Genomic DNA, 19538 nt, shown 5'->3' with positions numbered 1-19538 from the left:
CGTTTCCTCAGCAACATCCCTTGACAATGTCATATCTTTTTATGATCAAATAAATAAATAAAAAATAATGACAAACAGACAGTAGACTATACAATCAATGTGATGAAATGTTATATTTTTTATCTCCGCGGCAAAAAACAACAACAACAACAACTAAATGTAGCCTACATCACAGAAAACAAATGATTAATCTGCATAATAATAATATAAACATAAAAACAGAAAGCAAATGAGGCAGCACAAGATCTTGTCATATCAGTCTCTCAATTTAGAACAACAGCGCCTTCTGTTGGTGTGAAATTAAAGCCTGTGATGAGAGATGGCCGAGGCACAATGGTGTCTGCAACACGTCATTCATTTGACCTTGTCCTCTCTTCATAATTCATATCATGAGAATTAAAGATATCATGGAAATCATGCAGTTACATGAATTCCAATTTAAATAATATTCTCGATTATAATACAATTCTCACTTATGCGCAGTGTCAGATGATCATACTGCATATATAAGATGATCTTATACAGCTGCATATATACAGTGTCAGATGATCATACTGCATATATATATATATATATATATATATATATATATATATATATATATATATATATATATATATATATATATATATATATATATATATATATATATATATATATATATATATGTGTGATGTGCTAGATTTTTTTTTTTTTTTTTTTTGTCATTCCAATCACGCCACAGCATTTCTTGTGTTACCAAAAAACCTTTACCTCCATGATAAGTTCAGGAAACTGCAGGGGAAAAAAAATAAAATAAAATATATGACCTCTTCAGAAATGTTGCAACTTAACAGAGGTACTTTTTTCTGATTTATTTTAAATCCATGTACTATTTTCTGAGTAACAACCCACGAGAAATCACAGTATGAGAATTCAAGAGAATGGATCACATTGGACAATAAACGCATGAACAAACACACGCTGCTTTGGAGAACAGTGCTGCTCGCTCTCTGCTGCTGCGGTTGCTTATGGATTTGCTCCAGGATGTTCCTATGGAAATAGAGAGGAGAGGAACGTATCTAATGCCAGTTGATGGATTTCTCTTCATGAGAAAGACTTAATGAAAAAGCTCTCAACCACGAGGTGAATGTATTGGCAATATGCATCTTCTTTTCTTACCTCATCAAAGGTGGACATCAAAAACCTCATCCTGTTCCTCCTGAGAGCCGTCTGATATTACTGTGGAGGTAGAGAGAGAGAGAGAGAGAGAGAGAGAGAGAGAGAGAGAGAGAGAGAGAGAGAGAGAGAGAGAGAGAGAGAGAAGCTTGAAAGTCACTGGATCTGGTTTTACTGGGTAAAGACCACTAATGAAAATGCTTTTTAAAACTGAATTACAAATGTGTTTTTTCAATCACACTGAATTGTATTCAGCTTGACAATAGGCAAGGCAAAGAAAGGAATTAATATAATCACAAAATAAAATCAAGGAAAATTAAAACAGTTATAAAAGAAATTAAAAGAGATATTGTTACATGTCTGTTTGTTTTTGGACTCTATTCTTTGTTTCTTTTATTCAGTTTCCCGCCATTCATTTGTTCCCATGGTAACTCTCCTCATTAGTTCTTTTGGTTCAGCTGTGTGTCAATTATCTTGTCAATCAGTTCCTCCCTGTCACCTGTGTATTTAAGGCTTAGTTTTGTACTGTCAAGTGTTCTGTTGTCGTCTTTGTTGGATGGTTGTTTTTGAGTTTCTCTTCCTGTTCTTTGAGGGTTTTGATTAAAAGACTATTTCCTGAAATCATCCCTCGTCGTTAGCCTGGAAATCCAGACCTAAATCTAAAAGATTAATCGTCCGGCGTCGACTAATGAAAATCGCCCAGCTCAAGGGGCGGCACCAAGCATGCATTTGAAAATCTCACTACACGCAATTGGATAACACTACGACCAATCACAACAATAAACCCCATACGCTTAGCTACCAGCGGAGCTAACTGGTAGATTATACTCTTACCGTATCCAGTCGGAAAAACAGCAAAAATGTCCTTCTTGCAAAGGAACGATTCGAGTGGCGTCTTCTGTTCCTGTTTTAGATAAAAAGCCAAGTCTAACTTCATTGTAGCGGCCAAAGCCATTTCAAACAACTGGTGTTCATCCATAGCCATCTTGCAATGTTTACTAATGACTTTGACGTCAAAGCGCTGTCGTCATCTGTTTAGCTCGCCTCTGGCCCGCCTATATCAGATAACCCGATGTGATTGGTGCAGCTCAGATCGAGGGGCATATTTAATGAGCATCATTACTCGACACCAGAGTAACTCGCTGAGCAAATTCAACTTGTGCTCTCGCGATAACTCTGGATTACCAGGGTACTTCGTCGTGTGCTTCATTGATAAACTTTTCATCTGGCAAAACACCGGTGTATCATATTTTTCACAACTCCCAGTTTTACTCTGAGATTTTCCCATGGTGATTAAACTGTGTCTGTGGTGTTATTTCGGAGCCTAAGAAATCTATTGGACGTGTCCGATAGACCCGATTTTTCCCTAAAATCGGACAGGAGGAGCTCTAGGACTGACTCACGGGTTAACCTCGGGTTCACTGCCTCATCAGTCCGCACCCCAAAAACCCATTTGTTCGGAAGCTCTTGGAATGGAATCGATCCAGTCCGCACCCCACAGAACCTCGAGTTTAATCACGTCAAACTCACTACTCCACCACAGACCCAGGCCATCAGCATGGTTTCATCTCTCTTACCCAATTCTCATTTGAGTTCAGTTTAGAATAAAAAGGAGGATGCAAAATAAAGTATAGTGTTATCAGTCGGACGTACAGTGGCACAGTACTCATTCAGTAAATGCACAGCTAAACAGATGTGTTTTGAGTCTGGATTTGAATGTGACTACTGTAGGAGCACATCTGATCTCATCTGGAAGGTGTTTCCAGCTGCGGCTGGCATAATAGCTAAAAGCTAACTCGCCATGCTTAGAGTGAACCCTTGGTATTTCTAGCTAATGTGATCCTAATGATCTGAGCAATCTGTTAGGTTTATATTTAGTGAGCATATATGCAATGTATTGAGGTCCTAGGCCATTGAGTGATTTATATACAATAATCCGCCCTGCTGGAGATGAAAGCATGAACAAGTTTTTCTAAGTCTTGTCTGGAAATAAAGCATCTAATTCTTGCAATATTTTTGAGATGATAGTATGCTGATTTAGTTATTGCTTTGACATGACTACTGAAACTAAGGTCTGATTCCAGAATCACACCGAGATTCCTGACTTGATTTTTAGTTGTTAGACCCCTAGCGTCAAGGTAGCCGTTCACCTTGAGAACTTCATCTTTGTTTCCAAACACAATAACTTCGGTTTTGTCTTTGTTTAACTGAAGAAAGTTTTGCCACATCCAACTGTTGACTTCATCGATGCATTGGCACAGGGAGTCAATGGGGCTGTAATCGTTAGGCGATAGGGCTAAGCAGATCTGTGTGTCGTCTGCATAGCTGTGGTAAGCAATTTGGTTCTTTTTCATTATTTGGCTCAGTGGGAGCATGTACAGGTTGAACAGGAGTGGCGCAAGATTTGAGCCTTGAGGGACTCCGCATGTCATGAATGTCCATTCAGACTTAGGGCCTGTCCCAATACCTCCCCTTACCCTAGATTTCTGCCCTAACCCTAGTTTTTGCGCGTTCTCGTGTAGGGGTAGGGTGTCCCAATACTCTAAAGAGCAAGGGGGAGTGCTATTCTCCCCTTAAAATCAACCCTCAAAACATAGTGCGGTCCGATGCAGGCTTAAAACGAAGTGGAAGATGAAATTACCCAGGATACCTTGCGGGCTCAGCAAGCCGGTAATTTTTTTAAACAAGATGGCGGACACCGCTGGAAAGGAACAATTGAATTGTAATTATATTTTCGCAAATAAGCATGTTAAAATTTCTAAATATGTTGGAATATGTTAGTTTGATGCACATCCAATGGACTGTAAAGTTTTGAACACTAATGTTAGAAAATATTTCACGAAGCTATCTATACGATGTTGATATCTGCCGAGTGCTTCAAGAGAGTCTGCCCATCAAATATACATCTTATCTGGGTAGTTAATCTAATTTTATTTTCGATGTTGGCTTCCAGTTATTATAAAAAGAAGACGTGAGGTAAAACTATTAAAAAATAGCCGCGTTCGTCTAGTGCTATTAGAGCAGTTTTCTTCACAGCGTCTCCTATACTCACATAATAACCCCTCCCATCTAAGTATGACCTGAACCATTTTAGGACTATCCCAGAAAGCACGAGCCAGTTTTCCAGCCTGTCAAGAAGTATGTTATGATCGACAGTGTCAAATGCAGCACTGAGGTCGAGTAGTACCAGAATGGATGTTTTGCCTATATCACTATTTAACTGAATATCGTTTATTATCTTTATGAGCGCTGTCTCTGTGCTGTGATGTGGTCGGATACCAGATTGAAAATCGTCAAAGTATCCATTTGAGGTTAGGAAGTTATTCAGCTGATTGTAGACAACTTTTTTAATGATCTTGCCTATGAAAGGAAGATTTGAGATTGGTCTGTAATTGCTCCATATGTTGCTATCCAGATTGCTCTTTTTCAGGAGGGGCTTGACAACTGCAGTTTTAAGGAACTTTGGAAAAGTCAGAGAGAGAAGTGAGGAGTTTAACACTTCTAGGAGATCTGCTTCTAAGCAGTTTAACACACTTTTGAAAAAGGAGGTGGGGAGTGTGTCAAGAGCGCAGGTTGATGTTTTAAAGTGCTGCACTGTTTCTTCCAAAATGTTACCATTAATTTCTTCTAAATCAGACATAATAACTTTCTGAGGATGTGGTCTGATCTGTCTTACCTCAGTGCCACGCGATGCTGATCGCCTTTCTGATATTATTGATTTTCTCAGAGAACTCACTGCATTTGCTGTCTGAAAGCATTTCACTGGGAATCTGGCTTGGGGGGTTTGTTAGACTCTCTACAGTAGCAAAAAGAATGCGTGTGTTATTTATGTTTCTGTTTATAATATTTGAGAAGAAAGTCTGTCTAGCTTTGCCTAGTTCCACATTGAAAGCATGAAGGCTGTCTTTATAGATGTTATAATGGACTACAATTTATTTCTTCCACCACATGCGCTCAGCTTTTCTGCATTGTCTTTTCATATGTTGCACTGCTGTTGAGTTTCTCCAAGGTGCTTTTTGTCTGCCACTCTTCTTCCTGACTTTCACAGGAGCAATATCATCAATTACACTCTGTACTTTTGAGTTAAAGGACTCAAGGAGAGAATCAACAGAGTCCGCAGATCTGCTTGGTGTTAAAGATATGGCCTTCATAAATAGCACACTAGTGTTCTCATTTAAGCATCTCTTCTTGACAGACACAGATCTAGCTTCAATAGTAGGAGAGATCAATATATCAAAGAAAATACAGAAATGATCAGACAGTGCTACGTCCTTAATAACAATCGATGAAATGTCTAGACCCTTACTGATAAGTAAATCCAGAGTGTGTTCACGATTGTGTGTGGGTCCGTGCACATGACTTGTTTTATGAGTACAGAATCTGTTTGTACTACTGTAGAAGTTTGGTACCATTCTGGGCATTATTAGTGGGGTAATTTACAAGATACAGCCTAGGATCCATTAGCGTCTGCACTAAGCCATTCGGCTGATATCTCTAAATAAGCTCTAACTTTAATACTGTTTGACCAAGGGAAAAAAGGCTTCTTGGGGGGGTGTTTGGCTCGAGGTCATGGTGCAAAGGACCCTAGGTTGATTTTACTCCAAACCATCCCTTTAAGTCATTTACTAGAAGTGATTTATTTTTAAGTGATCAGATGTTTAAAAGTGCTAACTGGACAGTATTATTCTTTTCCCTCTCAGCAATCTTAGTTTGACATGTAACAGGCAGCAGATTAGATAGGTTTGCTGTACGGCTTGAGAAGACCTTATACTTTCTATCATGTGATATAATAGAAATAGAGAAAGATACAGGAACACTGGGTTCCCGCTTGTTCTGTAAACATTTGAGGAAGTTACTATTATCATAGCGTGGACCCGACACATATCACTGAGAGCTGGTAACAATACATGGACCTTTACAGTAAAATATTTTTTTATTTTATTTTAATTTAATTTATTTGCAGGTAGATGTGGATTCCTACACATTTACAGTAATATATTGTTGATTATTTTATTTGTAAGTAGAATACTTCTGTTCTTTGTCAAATATGTAAAAATACGAGTCACATTTTGATTTAAAAAACAATTTAACTTGGTTAAGGTATATTTATATATATATATATATATATATATATATGTTGGATTGTGTAATGTAACTTGCGTGTGTGTGTGAGTCTTGTATTCAAGTACACTTGCGTATTAATGTGCATTTACCTGGGGACTCTGCTATCGGCTCTGTGCTGGTGGGAGGCGGAAAGCTGAAGGAGCGCGTGGCCTTAAAGGAAACGTCATTGTGACAACTGACGCTCTGTGCCCGCTTGCGGCACTCAATGGCCAAACGACTGCAACAGTCTTTATGACAGCTCACCCCACACACTGAAAAAAATTACAGGTGGGTCACAATGCCACATTCACACACACACACACACACACATAAAAACACACACAGTTCATTTGGTTTCATACCTTTGCATTTGCATCGCTGTTTGTAAAATCCCCATATCTGCAAGAATAGCATATATAAAATAACTCAAAATGACAAAAAATGTAAGAAAAACTTGGAAAAAAATCAGTTTAAAATGGATTCTGGGTTCTTCAGTTCATTAAAATGAGCTATATAACACAGTTTGTAAACATTTTGTTCAATCCAGTCAGTTGCCATTTTAAGATGCTTTGAGTTGGAACTATATTCATATTTTTTTATTCATAATTGGATGTATAGAAAACCAGACATGTTGATTTGAGTGTAACATTTAAGACATTAATAATCTAACAATATAGTTCAAAAGTTTGGGGTTTATAAGAATTTAAAAATGTTTTTAAAAGAAGTATCTTATGCTCACCAATGCTGCATGTATTTGTAACAATTTCTATTAATTTCTATAAAAAACAGACCCCTTACTAACCCAAACTTTTGAACGCTAGTGTATATAGTATATTCAATTTAGCTTTCTACCAAATTAAAATATAGTTAGTTCTTGTTTCATTGCTCTAATGATATGACTGGATTCTATGTCACGTGAGTTGACATATTGTTATTTTTTTTCAGAAATACTGCTTATTTCTTTATATGTAAATATTTTAATGAAGAAAAATAGACCTTTAATTTAATTACATGTTAAATTACATTCAATGAACATTTAAAAAAATGCTGGTTCAAAAAAAAAGAACACGAAAGAAAAAGGAAAACAGGTTCTGTTCTGGGGTGGATCTCGACAGGAAATTAGAAAATAGGAAGTGGTTACTATCTACACCCAAGTACCGACTGTGAACACAACAACATCTTTCCCTCAGACACACCCAAAAACACACTGCTGCACACTGAGCGAAAACAGCACAAGCACTATCGGAGACAAACATGAACAAATGCAAACCAGAAATACAATCTGGCTTCTGAGTGATAATAAAAAAGGCATTATGTACATCTGTGCTTTTTGAAATAAATACAGATCTGGATGTCTGTTTCTCATGACAGTGAAAAGATCTTATTTCATCTTATGTGTGGGTTGTCATCACGTTGGAGATGAAGATAAAGAATTCGAGCCATAAATAAAATGTGTACTCACCAAGCGAGAGCAGTGCCGACAAAATGAAGGCTTGACGCTGCTCGTCTCTGTAAAAGTGTGAACAAAACCCATCTTACAGTTCTGTAAGGAACTCGCCTTTGTGAAGTACTCAATCATCTCATCTCGGCTAATTTTACAGTCCCTGGGAGAGAAAATGAAAAAGAGAAAGATGGGACCTTTACTGTACTGGAGACTTTGACAAATGAGGGGAAATAATTCCTCTAGATAAACTGGACAGATGTCTTGATAAACCCACTGGTTTTGGTCCAGTTCATCAAACTTGCCGAGGTAAGGGAAATTCCTCCTGATGATCTCAAACTCTTCTTGGGAAATGTTGCCATCGCCATCAGTGTCAAAATTTTGGAACACTGACTGAAAATAAGACATCTTCCGATTAGTTCTTTTTCACCGCAAAATCATTTAGTACACAGCTCTCTGGAAAACTTGTCAAATTTATGCAATAGCGTGATCTTTCTTTTATTCAGCCATTCTATAAATATAAAGTTAACACAGCGTAACTTACATTTCACACTATTATTATAGACACAATATTATCAGTTATTTTTGCTCCACCAAATGAAAATATTTCCAAACAAAAATCAGAACGAACAGTTTGAAGGTTTTCCACTTATGTTCCTGAATTAATCAATGTTTGAATCGGTTGAGTGAATGATTCAATGACTCAATCAAAAGGTCAGTCACTTTTTTTATTTTATTTTTGAATGCATCAGTGTTTTAAATTAATTGGTTGAGTGAATGATTCAATGACTCACTCATAAGGTAAGTCACTTGTTTCACTTTGCATTAATCTGTTTTTTTTTAACAAATTGGTTGAGTAACTTATTCAATGACTCACTCATAACGTCAGTCATTTATTTAGTGTTTTTGAATCAGTGAATGAAAGAAAGTCACTATTCACCACCTGTTGATGTAATCAACAGAAGGAGTCACTGTGATGCAGTAAAACAATACTGTTTTATCGAACACATAGTATATATCAGATATATAAATATAAAATAACATAGAATGACGCAAACTTTATAACTGACCATTGTCCCAGATATCCAACATACATAGTTAGTTTGTGCTAGTTTTACACAGCTCATTATTGCATACATTTTGTGATAAAGACTGGCTCACTTTACTTTAACCTTTACTTACTATTCCAAAACTATATTCTGTGCAATCAGTTTATCTGAGATTTATAATCAATAAATTGAAAGTAGTGCATGTCACATACCTCCACCATTTTTTCAATGTGCTTGTTGATAATCGCTGGATCTGCTTTGGGTTTGACTGAAGATGCCCACTCTTCTATTAGGGGAGACTGTGACTTTGTGCTGGAAGTCTAAGAAGCCAGAAATCAATGGTGTATTCACTTAGCAAGTGGAAATAAGGCACCAGAAGATATGGATAAATGACTGGCGTCCGTTGCATGAACAGAATAAATATAGAGTAGTTGTTCAGTCTCCCAGCTGCAAGTCTACATAAGTGGATTATGCAAGCAATATGGGACAATTAATCTGTCAAATTGTGTCATGAGTGGTTGTAATTGGTGGTTCTACCTCATGGTGGCCACTGATTTGCTATCTGAACAGATGGTGTGTCGTTGGGGTGACTCACTGATAGTTTAATACTGCGAGGCTCCCTCTGTAAAGATAGCTGATATATCTCGTCCTCTGAGTGGTACTGGTCCAAAGACACCTAGACAGGTACAGAAGAAATGCAAATGATGAACAATAATTGATAACTGATGTAGATTTGACAAATCATTCAAAGGCTATATCAACCTCAACGTTTCCTGCTTAAATATCAATTCACTGAAAATTTTTATATTTAAAATAAATATTTAACCCAAAAGTAAAAATTCTGTCATGATAAAATTATACAAACAATATATAAACATTTAAAATAAATGATGTTCTTTTGAACTTTCTATTAATCAATGAGTCCTGAAATAAAGTTTAAAAATATTAGGCAGCACAACCATTTCCAACATGGATAATAATAAGAAATATTTCTTGAACACCATATCAGCATATGATTTCTGAGTAATGACTAGAGTAATGATGCTGAAAATTCAGCTTTGCCATCACTGGATTTTGATTACAGCAAACCCGTCCCACCCATAATAGACTCACTATAAGCAGATTCAGCAGGTCTGAATTGGCTTCTATATTGGGTGGAGTGCTTTGAATGAGCGCCAGCTCTTCCAGGATGGCATACAATTGATGGGTCTTGGTTAGGTTGACCCTAGTCTTCTCTGGGTCAAACCAATCAGGCAGGGCCACATGGACAGCAATCAGGTCCTTCAAATGCACCCCGAGGATGGGGAAGCGGAATCCCAAACATTCAGAGAATCGTTGACGGTAGCGACTGTAGTTTCCAGAGGAAGTGACCAGCTCCACCAATCCATCAAACACCTGATTAAACACAGAGGAGGCCATCAGTTAGGATGAAGGTCGCTGCAGCCGAAATATGAGGAAAGGGGATTTCAGAGGTTGGTACATGGGTAAAATATATTTCTGCTCATGTTTGGTTGCCTGATAACAGAGCACTTGACTTGAGTATTGATATTTCTGTGCAATCTGGCAGAGAGTATGAAAATGGCACTCAAGCCACCTAAAGCAAAGTGGAACTTAAGAATCTTATCTCCCATAGCCAGATTTGGAGTGTTACAGCTGTTTGTTTTTCTCGCCAGTATTGGAGGTGTGTTTATAAAAGCTGCTCTCTGGCAGTCCTTACCTTACGCGTCTCGCTGCCGATGAGCGCCTGGGTATCTTTGAGTCTAGCAATGGAGCTGTTGCTGAGCCCACCCACTACAGCCATCAGTGTGTTAAAGTTCTGCAGCTGCAGTAACCTCTGCGCACACACACACACATGCATTTTCATGTTTTATGGGAACATTCCATAGACATAATGATTTTTATACTGTACAAGCGGTAGATTATATCCCCTAACCCTTTATAAGCGGTTTTCCTCATGTGGACCAAAACAATTTCCCCACAAGGACAAGGGATATTGACATCTTTGTGAGAGCATTTTGTCCCTATAAAGTAGGGTATACCTGAACCACACACAACAAACCAACTATAAGACCAGACTTAATAAAAACAATGGGGTCCAAAAATCTAAGACCATCAGTCCTATTTTGCATTTTTATAATTTAATCATTTTATTTTTTATCATCATAAAATTGAAAAATTAACATGAATTTAGACTGACAGCCGGACTGTAATAAAAACATCTGACCTTTTCCCGTTTCTATAAGATCATATGATCACACACACACATATATATATGAAGAGTTCAGATGCAAAAGCCTCTAAGTGCCATCTGAAATTTTCTTTTAGAATGATCATTTTTGTAAAACTTGTATATTTAAGTTAAGTAATTTCACTTAAATGACAATTAATAGGTAATTTGCATTGCCATTTAAGTGAAATTATTGAACTTAAATATACAAGCTTGATAAAAATGATCATTCTAGAAGAAAATTTCAGATGGCACAGAGGCTTTTGCATCTGAACTCTACATATATATATATATATATGAATGTTAAAATCCTAAAACATTCTGTTTGTTTTCAGTTAAATTAGATTCTGAATCACAGATCTGCCATGTGGTCTTAGACTTTTGGATCCCGCTGTAAACAAATTACATGTCTTTAAATAAAAAGCAAGCAAGCGAGTTGGATTAACCTGGGCCACTTTGATGAATTCACTGATGACAGTGGCTCTCTGCTGAGCTGTAGGCTTACTGAGAACCATGATCTGGATCCACTGGGAAACACTGTTAAACAGAGTAATAAAACGCTCCAGAATAGGATTATCCACCGTGCAGCCGTGCATCACGAAACTGTGGTAGTCCTGGAACTGAGGGGGAACAGATTTTTCATTTGCGATATGAAATAAGACTTGAGGTCATGCTATTACATGCACAAACATGTGATTAATACTGCATCTTTAAATTAAGAGACTTACTAGAATTTTGCAAAACGATTTGTACTCCATATACGTAAGGTGTTCAGCCAGGGTGGAAGCATCAAGGTGGTCAAAAAGAAGTGAAGTCTTGCGTTTCTTCTGGACAGTCTCATCTAGTTGACGTCGCCATTCGTATGATGGGCTACAGGCAAAACAAACAAGACATTGTATTTCTGTTCTTTCGCCATATGCCTATATATCATGCTGGCTATAGTTTGGATTAGTGATTTATATTAATTTGATATTTAAGTAGATTTTAATTTAACTTAAAAATAGACACCTAATTTTAATATGTACTAAAGACTCATTGACTTGACACTCTGGATCTATTAGGTGATTCAAAAGTATTTTAAATGCAATTCGTACAATATTGATTGAATACACATCTTTAAAAGGTTTTTAGATTATAATGAAGGCAAACTCTCTCTCTCTCTCTCTCTCTCTCTATATATATATATATATATAACTAGACTTTTCCATCATCTTTGACATTCTAATTGTCATTGACCTATAACTTCTCAGCTGTTTGAGTGTCTCAGACATGCAGCTTGTTTGTGATGTTCAGTCCACATTCTCCGTATCAAAGGAGCAGCGTTTTGGGTGAATACTGTGGCCCTGTGACTCACATGCTGTCTATGTCGATGAGCAGGCTACGCCTCACATCTCCATTCTGCTCCAGTCGGTCTTTCAGACCGCGGATCTGTTCTGCCAGTGCGGGGTTCAGGTCAAACTCAGCTGGGAACTCAGATATCCAGTACCTGACAGAGAAAAAGAGACAGAAGACAGAGAGAACTATGACACAGTGTAGCTGTGCATGAAATAGGTCTGGGCAAGACATCAGGAGGACGAGTATTTTCAGTGAATAGTCTTGCCTCAACTGTTTTATGTGAATTCACAATACACTTCTGTGATCCAACCCAGCTGCCTTATGACACAGAACATCACATCTTTACAGGAATTCTACACCAGATGGCCAAATAGTATTTGGACACATAAACACCACATAGATGCTTTTGCACATGTAATTTCAAAACCATTAACATTAATATGGAGTAAGTCCTCTTTAAGGGTCTGTGCACTTCACACATAACATGTTTTTATTGTTTTTCTATGTAAATGCGATAGACAGATGTGCTTGACCAGTGCACTTGCATATCGCATGTTTGGCAGCATCTCACGCATGACAAAACTTCTAAAAAAAAGCAGTGTTTAAGTTAAAATAGGTTGCATTTTTTCTATTTCACTACTTTGCGTCTCACATTTTAAAAAGCAAAAATATGTTCTGTGGCCCCTAAAACGTGTCCCCTGAGGAAATGTGGAAGTGGAATGGAATTTTTTTTTTTTTTCAAACTTGAGCATCAAGGTTTTAGATTGCAGCGTCATGCACGAGAAGCTGCAAAAGAGTTGCTTCATTGTTCACTGCTCCCCATTTCCTGAGCACGGGATATCAGTCGAAGTTCACTTCTCTTGACAAAATGCATTGATTCGGAACATACTATAACGTCAGTAAACACAGAAGAAAAATTCGTGCATATTAGTATAATGACATAAAATAGGCTAGCCTACTACCATACATGCATGTAATATGTCAAAATATATTTTTACATATAAATTAAATAAAATTAATATAAAATGTCATTTGAAAGAGCTACATTTAGTGATAATTGTCTATCAATGTTTAATATGAAAATTAACAATTTGGTTATGTTAGATATCTTTTATCTTATTTAACTGTAAATGCATTGGAACTGTTGCCTTTATACAAACATACAAACCACACAATAACGACGGAGCCTCTACTGCTTTCTACTGCCTTTATTTTAAACTTTTAAAGTGCCCTCAATAATTGTGTCCCTTAAACCTAATCTTTGATCACCAAAAAGCCATATTTATGTTTTTTCCTGTGGGAAAAAAATATTCCTCCCTTAAAATAGCACGAATGTAACTCTAAACCCTTGCTTCATTTAGTATACGCGGAATCATGAATATGCAAATTAGTCCCACTTCCACTCACTCATACAGGTTCGTCAACAAGTCGATGTATCAGAATGATAATGCGTTTATGTATCGCTCTCTGCAACGTCGTACACATAATGGCAATAAATATGATTTGCCTTTTGCTTGACTACGTTATCAAACAGCAAATAATGTGTTGCTAAAATTACACAAAGTGTTTTCCCTCAAACTCTGGAACGAACAGCGAACAACTTGCAGCGTGAGAAAGTTTCTGACCGCAGTGTACTACCCATGAATTATTAAATGAAGCCAACGCTGTTCGGTTTATGATTGGTTGTTTGTTGCTAAACATTAGGTTCTAATCTCACCTCGTTTCACACATTTCACGTAACAGGGTTTAAAGCGTTGCTAACCTTGCTGTTGAAACATTGCTTTTAAAGGCAGGGTATGCGATTTGTTCCAGATTCATTGTAATGCTGGTTGAATGTCTATTCTATGGAAGCTTGTTTCCGCCACAGAATAAAACATTTTAAAAGATAATTGCGACTTTTTATCTCACAATTGCGAGTTTAGCCTACATCTCGCAATTCTGACTTTATTTCTCAGAATTGCGAGATATAAAGTCAGAATTGCGTGAAATAAAGTCGCAATTGCGTGTTATAAAGTCAGAGTTGCGAGATATAAAGTCAGAATTGCGTGTTATAAAGTCAGAATTCTGACTCTTTTTTCTCGCAATTGCGACTTCATATCACACAATTCTGACTTTATAACACATAATTGCGAGTTTATATCTCACAATTCTGTCATCTTTTCTCAGAATTGTGAGATATAAACTCACAATTGTGAGATATAAAGTCCAATTCTAAGGAAAAAAAACGTTTCAATTTTTATTTTATTTTTTACCTCAGAATAGTTTATATCTCACAATTCTGACTTTATAACACGCAATTGCGACTTTATATCATGCAATTCTGACTTTATATCTCCCAATTGTGACTTTATTTCTCAGAATTGCGACTTTATATCTCGCAATTGCGACTTTATTTCTCAGAATTGCGACTTTATTTCTCACAATTCTGACTTCATATCTCGCAATTCTGAGAAAAAAAGTCACAATTCTGACTTGATATATCGCAATTGTGAGAAAAAAAGTCAGAATTGTGAGATAAAAAGTCGCAATTATTATTATTTATTTATTATTCAGTGGCGGAAACAAGCTTCCATACTATTCACATCCTTATAGCAATCACTAAAAGTTAAGTGGTCTAAATGTATTTATATGTATATATATTGTCTATGGATGGCCCATACAATATTTGTCCAATCATTGCGTTTGGTCCAAATGAAATGAATCTGCAGCAGTCAGGTGGTACAGGTGGTGCTCTTTTATGTTCATTATTATTGTAATGTAATCTGCTTTGAGACATGAGGTAGTTTAACGCCGTCTCTTGTCTTGTGATGCTTTGCATGCTGTGTGCGTTCATGTGTTTTGAAGGAGGTGTGGCTTTGGAAACGCTCTGAAGTGAGGGTGGGATCTCATGCTTTCAATGCTAGCTTGCTATTGCTAGCCATTCCAAAAATGGCTTACCCTACCTTTAAGGCGGGGTTTTAAAAGATGATAACGCGGGGTTAAGGTCTGTGTGAGAAGTCCATTTAAAGGCCATTTACATTCAGACGGGAATGATACTGGAAGAGAAAAGGTATGCTCCACTCTACTAAAAAGGTTTGTAGAATGATAGGACTGTACTTGATTTCATGCACTTGCTAGCATTGGATGTTACTGAAATAGCCAAACCTTGGGTGTCACGCTTTTAGCTGCCATGTAGCGTACAGTTATTAAGCTTTTGTATGTCTATGTAAAGAAATAAAATAAAATAGGTGAACAAATGGGTCTTTAACTTACTTGACAAGATGACAAATCTGAGACTGGCGATTTGCAGAACAATCCTGTTCCTGAGACCTGTAATACTGTCAAGGTAGCTCCACTTCATTACTATTATCAGCTGTGAGGAGAGTGATGGAAACAGTTTGTGATGCTGTCAGCCCTCTCTATAAATGACAAACCCCACCCATGGCCGACTGTACTAAGTGCTAAATGTCTGGCATAAAAGCAGGCCTGTCACATCGGAAACTAAATGTACAAAGACTTGCATTTATTTGGTATTTTACTTTAATGCTATAGTTATTTGAAATGCAGGGTTCTCAGAAAGTATAATGTGACACGTCTTAGGAAGGAGGATACTTGTGCATGAGTTTCTTGGCCAGGTCACTGGATGACAGGAACCAGGGATGCATGGTGAGAAACATTCGCACGAGAAACGTCTCCTTCAGAGCGCCTTCATTGTCTGTGAGGAAGACAGAAAACCAGACAGCGATTTGCACATGAATTAAAATGAGTCCATTAGCCTTTGATTTTCATTTAATAGCTTGAACATTTCTGCTCTTATAAAAATGTAATGTACATTAAATGAAACAAACATTTTAAGCTAAATTCAACCCAAAGGTCTAAAAGCTAAAGTTCAGCTACATTTTTCTTTGTCCATCCTACATTACAATGTATTAAGTGAAATGCAAGTTATTATAGACCACACTGTAAAAAGTGGTAACCTGCAATTGTTACCTTAAAGAGCTGTTTTTAACTTGATTTAACCCATAAAAAAATATTTTGTTGGTATAACTTAATGTATTTAGGTTGATTCAGCAATATTAAATTATATTTTGGTTTTGAATAAAACCAGTTAAAGGGATAGTTCACCCAAAAATGAAAATTCTGTCATCATTTACTCACCCTCATGTTGTTCCATACCTGTATGAATTTCTTTCTTCTTTTGAACACAAAAGAGAATATTTGAAAGAATGTCTGTAACCAAGCAGTTGTTGGACCCCACTGACTTCCATAGTATTTTAGTCAATGGGGTCCATCAGCTGTTTGGTTACCATCATCTTCAAAATATCTTATTTTGTGTTCAGCACAAAAAAGAAACTCATACAGGTTTGGAACAACATGAGGGTCAGTAAATGATGACAGAATTTTTATTTCTGGGTGAACTATCCCTCTAACTTAGATGTTATCATTTTTAGGTTAGCATTTTTTTCCCAGTGCATCCCTAAAAGATTATTGTATAGTAATAGGGGGGTCCCTGCTCGAAGACCCCAGAGCTATAGAGAAATATTGAAGAGTGTGGGAGAGAATACTGATACACAGACACAAGTACACAGTTGAAAAAGCCAGCGCTGTTCCGAATGGCTGATCAGATTGTTTACACAAGAGAAGGAAGAAGCAAATATGAGCACTGACCAAAGGCTTTGATGCAGGCTTCCACCAGCTCATCCACGCTGGCTGACTGATCCGATGAAACGCTCTCCATTCCTTTCTACTTCACTGTTCTCCACAGCCCCTCCTTTCCCCCTCACTTAATTTTCCACTCCTCTCTTTGATCCCTCTCTTTTTCAGTCTGAAAATGAGGCAACGGCATGAGCGGCAAAGGAAACAGAATCAATAAAGCAGAGAATGGTTTAGATGTGAGAGGTGTCACTGGTTTTTCATTTTCATCAAAAGCACACAAATCCTGGTCACACATGGATAATACATCGAACAAGACTCATCCGGAGAAAAACAAGGTACATAAAAGAAAAATCAAAGATCCATAGTAACCGTTCTGAGACAACAGTAGAAGAAATACTTTCAAAGGAACTTACCCGTTGAATCTGGCATCAGAGGTCCAACAGTGAAAACAGAAGTGCTAATGAACACCGTGTTTCAGGACGGCCTCTCTCTATGCACTGAAAACCACAGAGGGCCTCACTGAGGTTCACTCTGAGTACAACTGCCTGTACGCTTTCCTGTCAGTTGAGAAACTTACAGATGTTGCATTTCCTGTTCATAATGTTTTGACTCATTTTTTCACACCAAAAATGGGTGGAGGGGGGTGAGAAAAAATGGAGAGAGAGAAAAGATTTTTTTTTAGTTACAGAATAAAAAAATCACTATTTTTGTCTTAAAAATAAAAATATCTAAACATCCTTAATACATATTTATTTGAGAAGCAAAACTACATAAGATGTTGTCAGAGAATATATCTTGATTTTGTTTTCTTATTTTAAGCATGAATTTAAAAAAGTTATGAGATTTGTTTAAAAAATGGGTAACACTTTACAATATGGTTTCATTAGTTAATATTAATTAACAAATTTAGTTAACATAAACAAAGAATGGACAATACCTCTTGCAGCATTAATTCGAGTCTTAGATCATGTTCATTTTAACATTTACTAATTATTAAAATCAAAAGTTGTATTTGTTAACATTAGTTAATGCACTGTGAACTAATATGAACAAACAATGAACAACTGGATTTTTATTAACTAACATTAACAAAGATGAATAAATACTGTAACAAATGTATTGCTCATTGCTAGTTCATGTTAGTTAATACATTAGCTATTGTTAACACATGAGACCTTGTTGTAAAGTGTTACCAGTACCAGCCAATATATATATATATATATATATATATATATATATATATATATATATATATATATATATGTACACAGTTCCGGTCAAAAGTTTGGAAACATTACTATTTTTTTGAAAGAAGCTCATCAAGCTGGCATTTATTTGACCAAAAATACAGAAAAAACTGCAATATTGTGAAATAGTAATACAATTTAAAATAATGGTTTTCTATTTTAATATACTTTAAAATATAATTTATTTCTGTGATGCAAAGCTGAATTTTCATCAGCCATTACTCCAGTATTCAGTGTCACATGATCCTTCAAAAATTACTCTAATTTGCTGATTTGATATTCAGTTATTATCAATGTTGGATTCTTTGATGAATAAGAAGTTAAATAAAGAACAGCATTTATTTAAAATAGAAATCGGTTGTAACAATATACCCTACCATTCAAAACTTTGGGGTCAATCATTTTTTTATTTCTTTTTTTTTGAAAGAAATTAATACTTTTTTTCACCAAGGATGTGTTAAACTGATAAAAAGTGATTGTAAAGATTTTTATTGTTAGAAAGGATTTCTATTTTGAATAAATACTGTTCTTTTTTTTTAAACTTTTTATTCATCAATGAATCCTAAAAAAAGGTATCACAGGTTATAAATATAAAAATATTGATAATAACTGAGTATCAAATCAACAAATTAGAATGATTTCTGAAGAATCATGTGACACTGAAGACTGGAGTAATGATGCTGAAAATTCAGCTTTGATCACAGGAATAAATTATATTTTAAAGTAGGCTGTATTAAAATAGAAAACCATTATTTTAAATTGTAATACAATATATATATATATATATATATATATATATATATATATATATATATATATATATAATTTTTTTTTTTTTTTAAACAAGAAATATATAAATATATTATCTTAAAAATATATAATTATAGCTTATGAAATTGGCTTCTCATGGCTTCTCAAGTAAATGTAACTTTTTGAGAATTATTAAGGATAACTGTGACTTTGTTTGTTTAAATGGTAAGTCTGAGCATTACAGGACTGTAATACTAAAGTATGCACACAAACTATTTCACACATCCACTATCCAGTTCTGAGGGTGTTATCAACTTGAACTTTAACAAGTTGTGTTGGCTCCCCTCAGTGGCCACATATTGTCATATACTTTAATTTCTCACTCTACTGAAGTTTGTATTGACCAAAATGTAAAAAAGTGCTTTATTGACATTGAAAAACAAACAAACAAATAACATATGCTTAATGTCTCATTTGTTAACCTTTTTTTTTTTTAAACAATTTTTCAAAGTTAAAACCTAAACCTGATGGAATAAGAAGAAATTAGTGGTGTTTAATTAGGAATAAAATTGGACGTAGGATTGTGATTTAGG

At 36.0% G+C, this 19538-nt stretch overlaps 1 protein-coding gene across 1 annotated transcript; it reads right to left on the bottom strand.

Moving 5' to 3' along the window:
- Window positions 1-94: 94 nt before the first annotated feature.
- rasgrp2 (RAS guanyl releasing protein 2 (calcium and DAG-regulated)) lies at window positions 95-17520 on the bottom strand. The gene is made up of 17 exons (XM_084137439.1): window positions 17362-17520; window positions 16961-17117; window positions 15905-16007; window positions 15566-15622; window positions 12333-12464; window positions 11707-11848; window positions 11425-11598; window positions 10469-10585; window positions 9865-10146; window positions 9347-9427; window positions 8964-9071; window positions 7980-8095; window positions 7724-7865; window positions 6624-6660; window positions 6372-6533; window positions 1162-1221; window positions 95-1032 (listed from the first exon to the last, which is right to left on the bottom strand). The coding sequence occupies exons 2-16, from the start codon at window positions 17028-17030 to the stop codon at window positions 1166-1168; spliced, it is 1779 nt and encodes a 592-aa protein (XP_083993565.1). The 5' UTR covers window positions 17031-17117; window positions 17362-17520; the 3' UTR covers window positions 95-1032; window positions 1162-1165.
- Window positions 17521-19538: the final 2018 nt, after the last annotated feature.

This window comes from Abramis brama (assembly GCF_963993115.1).
Source record: "Abramis brama genome assembly, chromosome: 15".
NCBI classification, from domain to species: domain Eukaryota; kingdom Metazoa; phylum Chordata; class Actinopteri; order Cypriniformes; family Leuciscidae; genus Abramis; species Abramis brama.
This window is presented reverse-complemented; position numbering and strand designations above follow the sequence as displayed.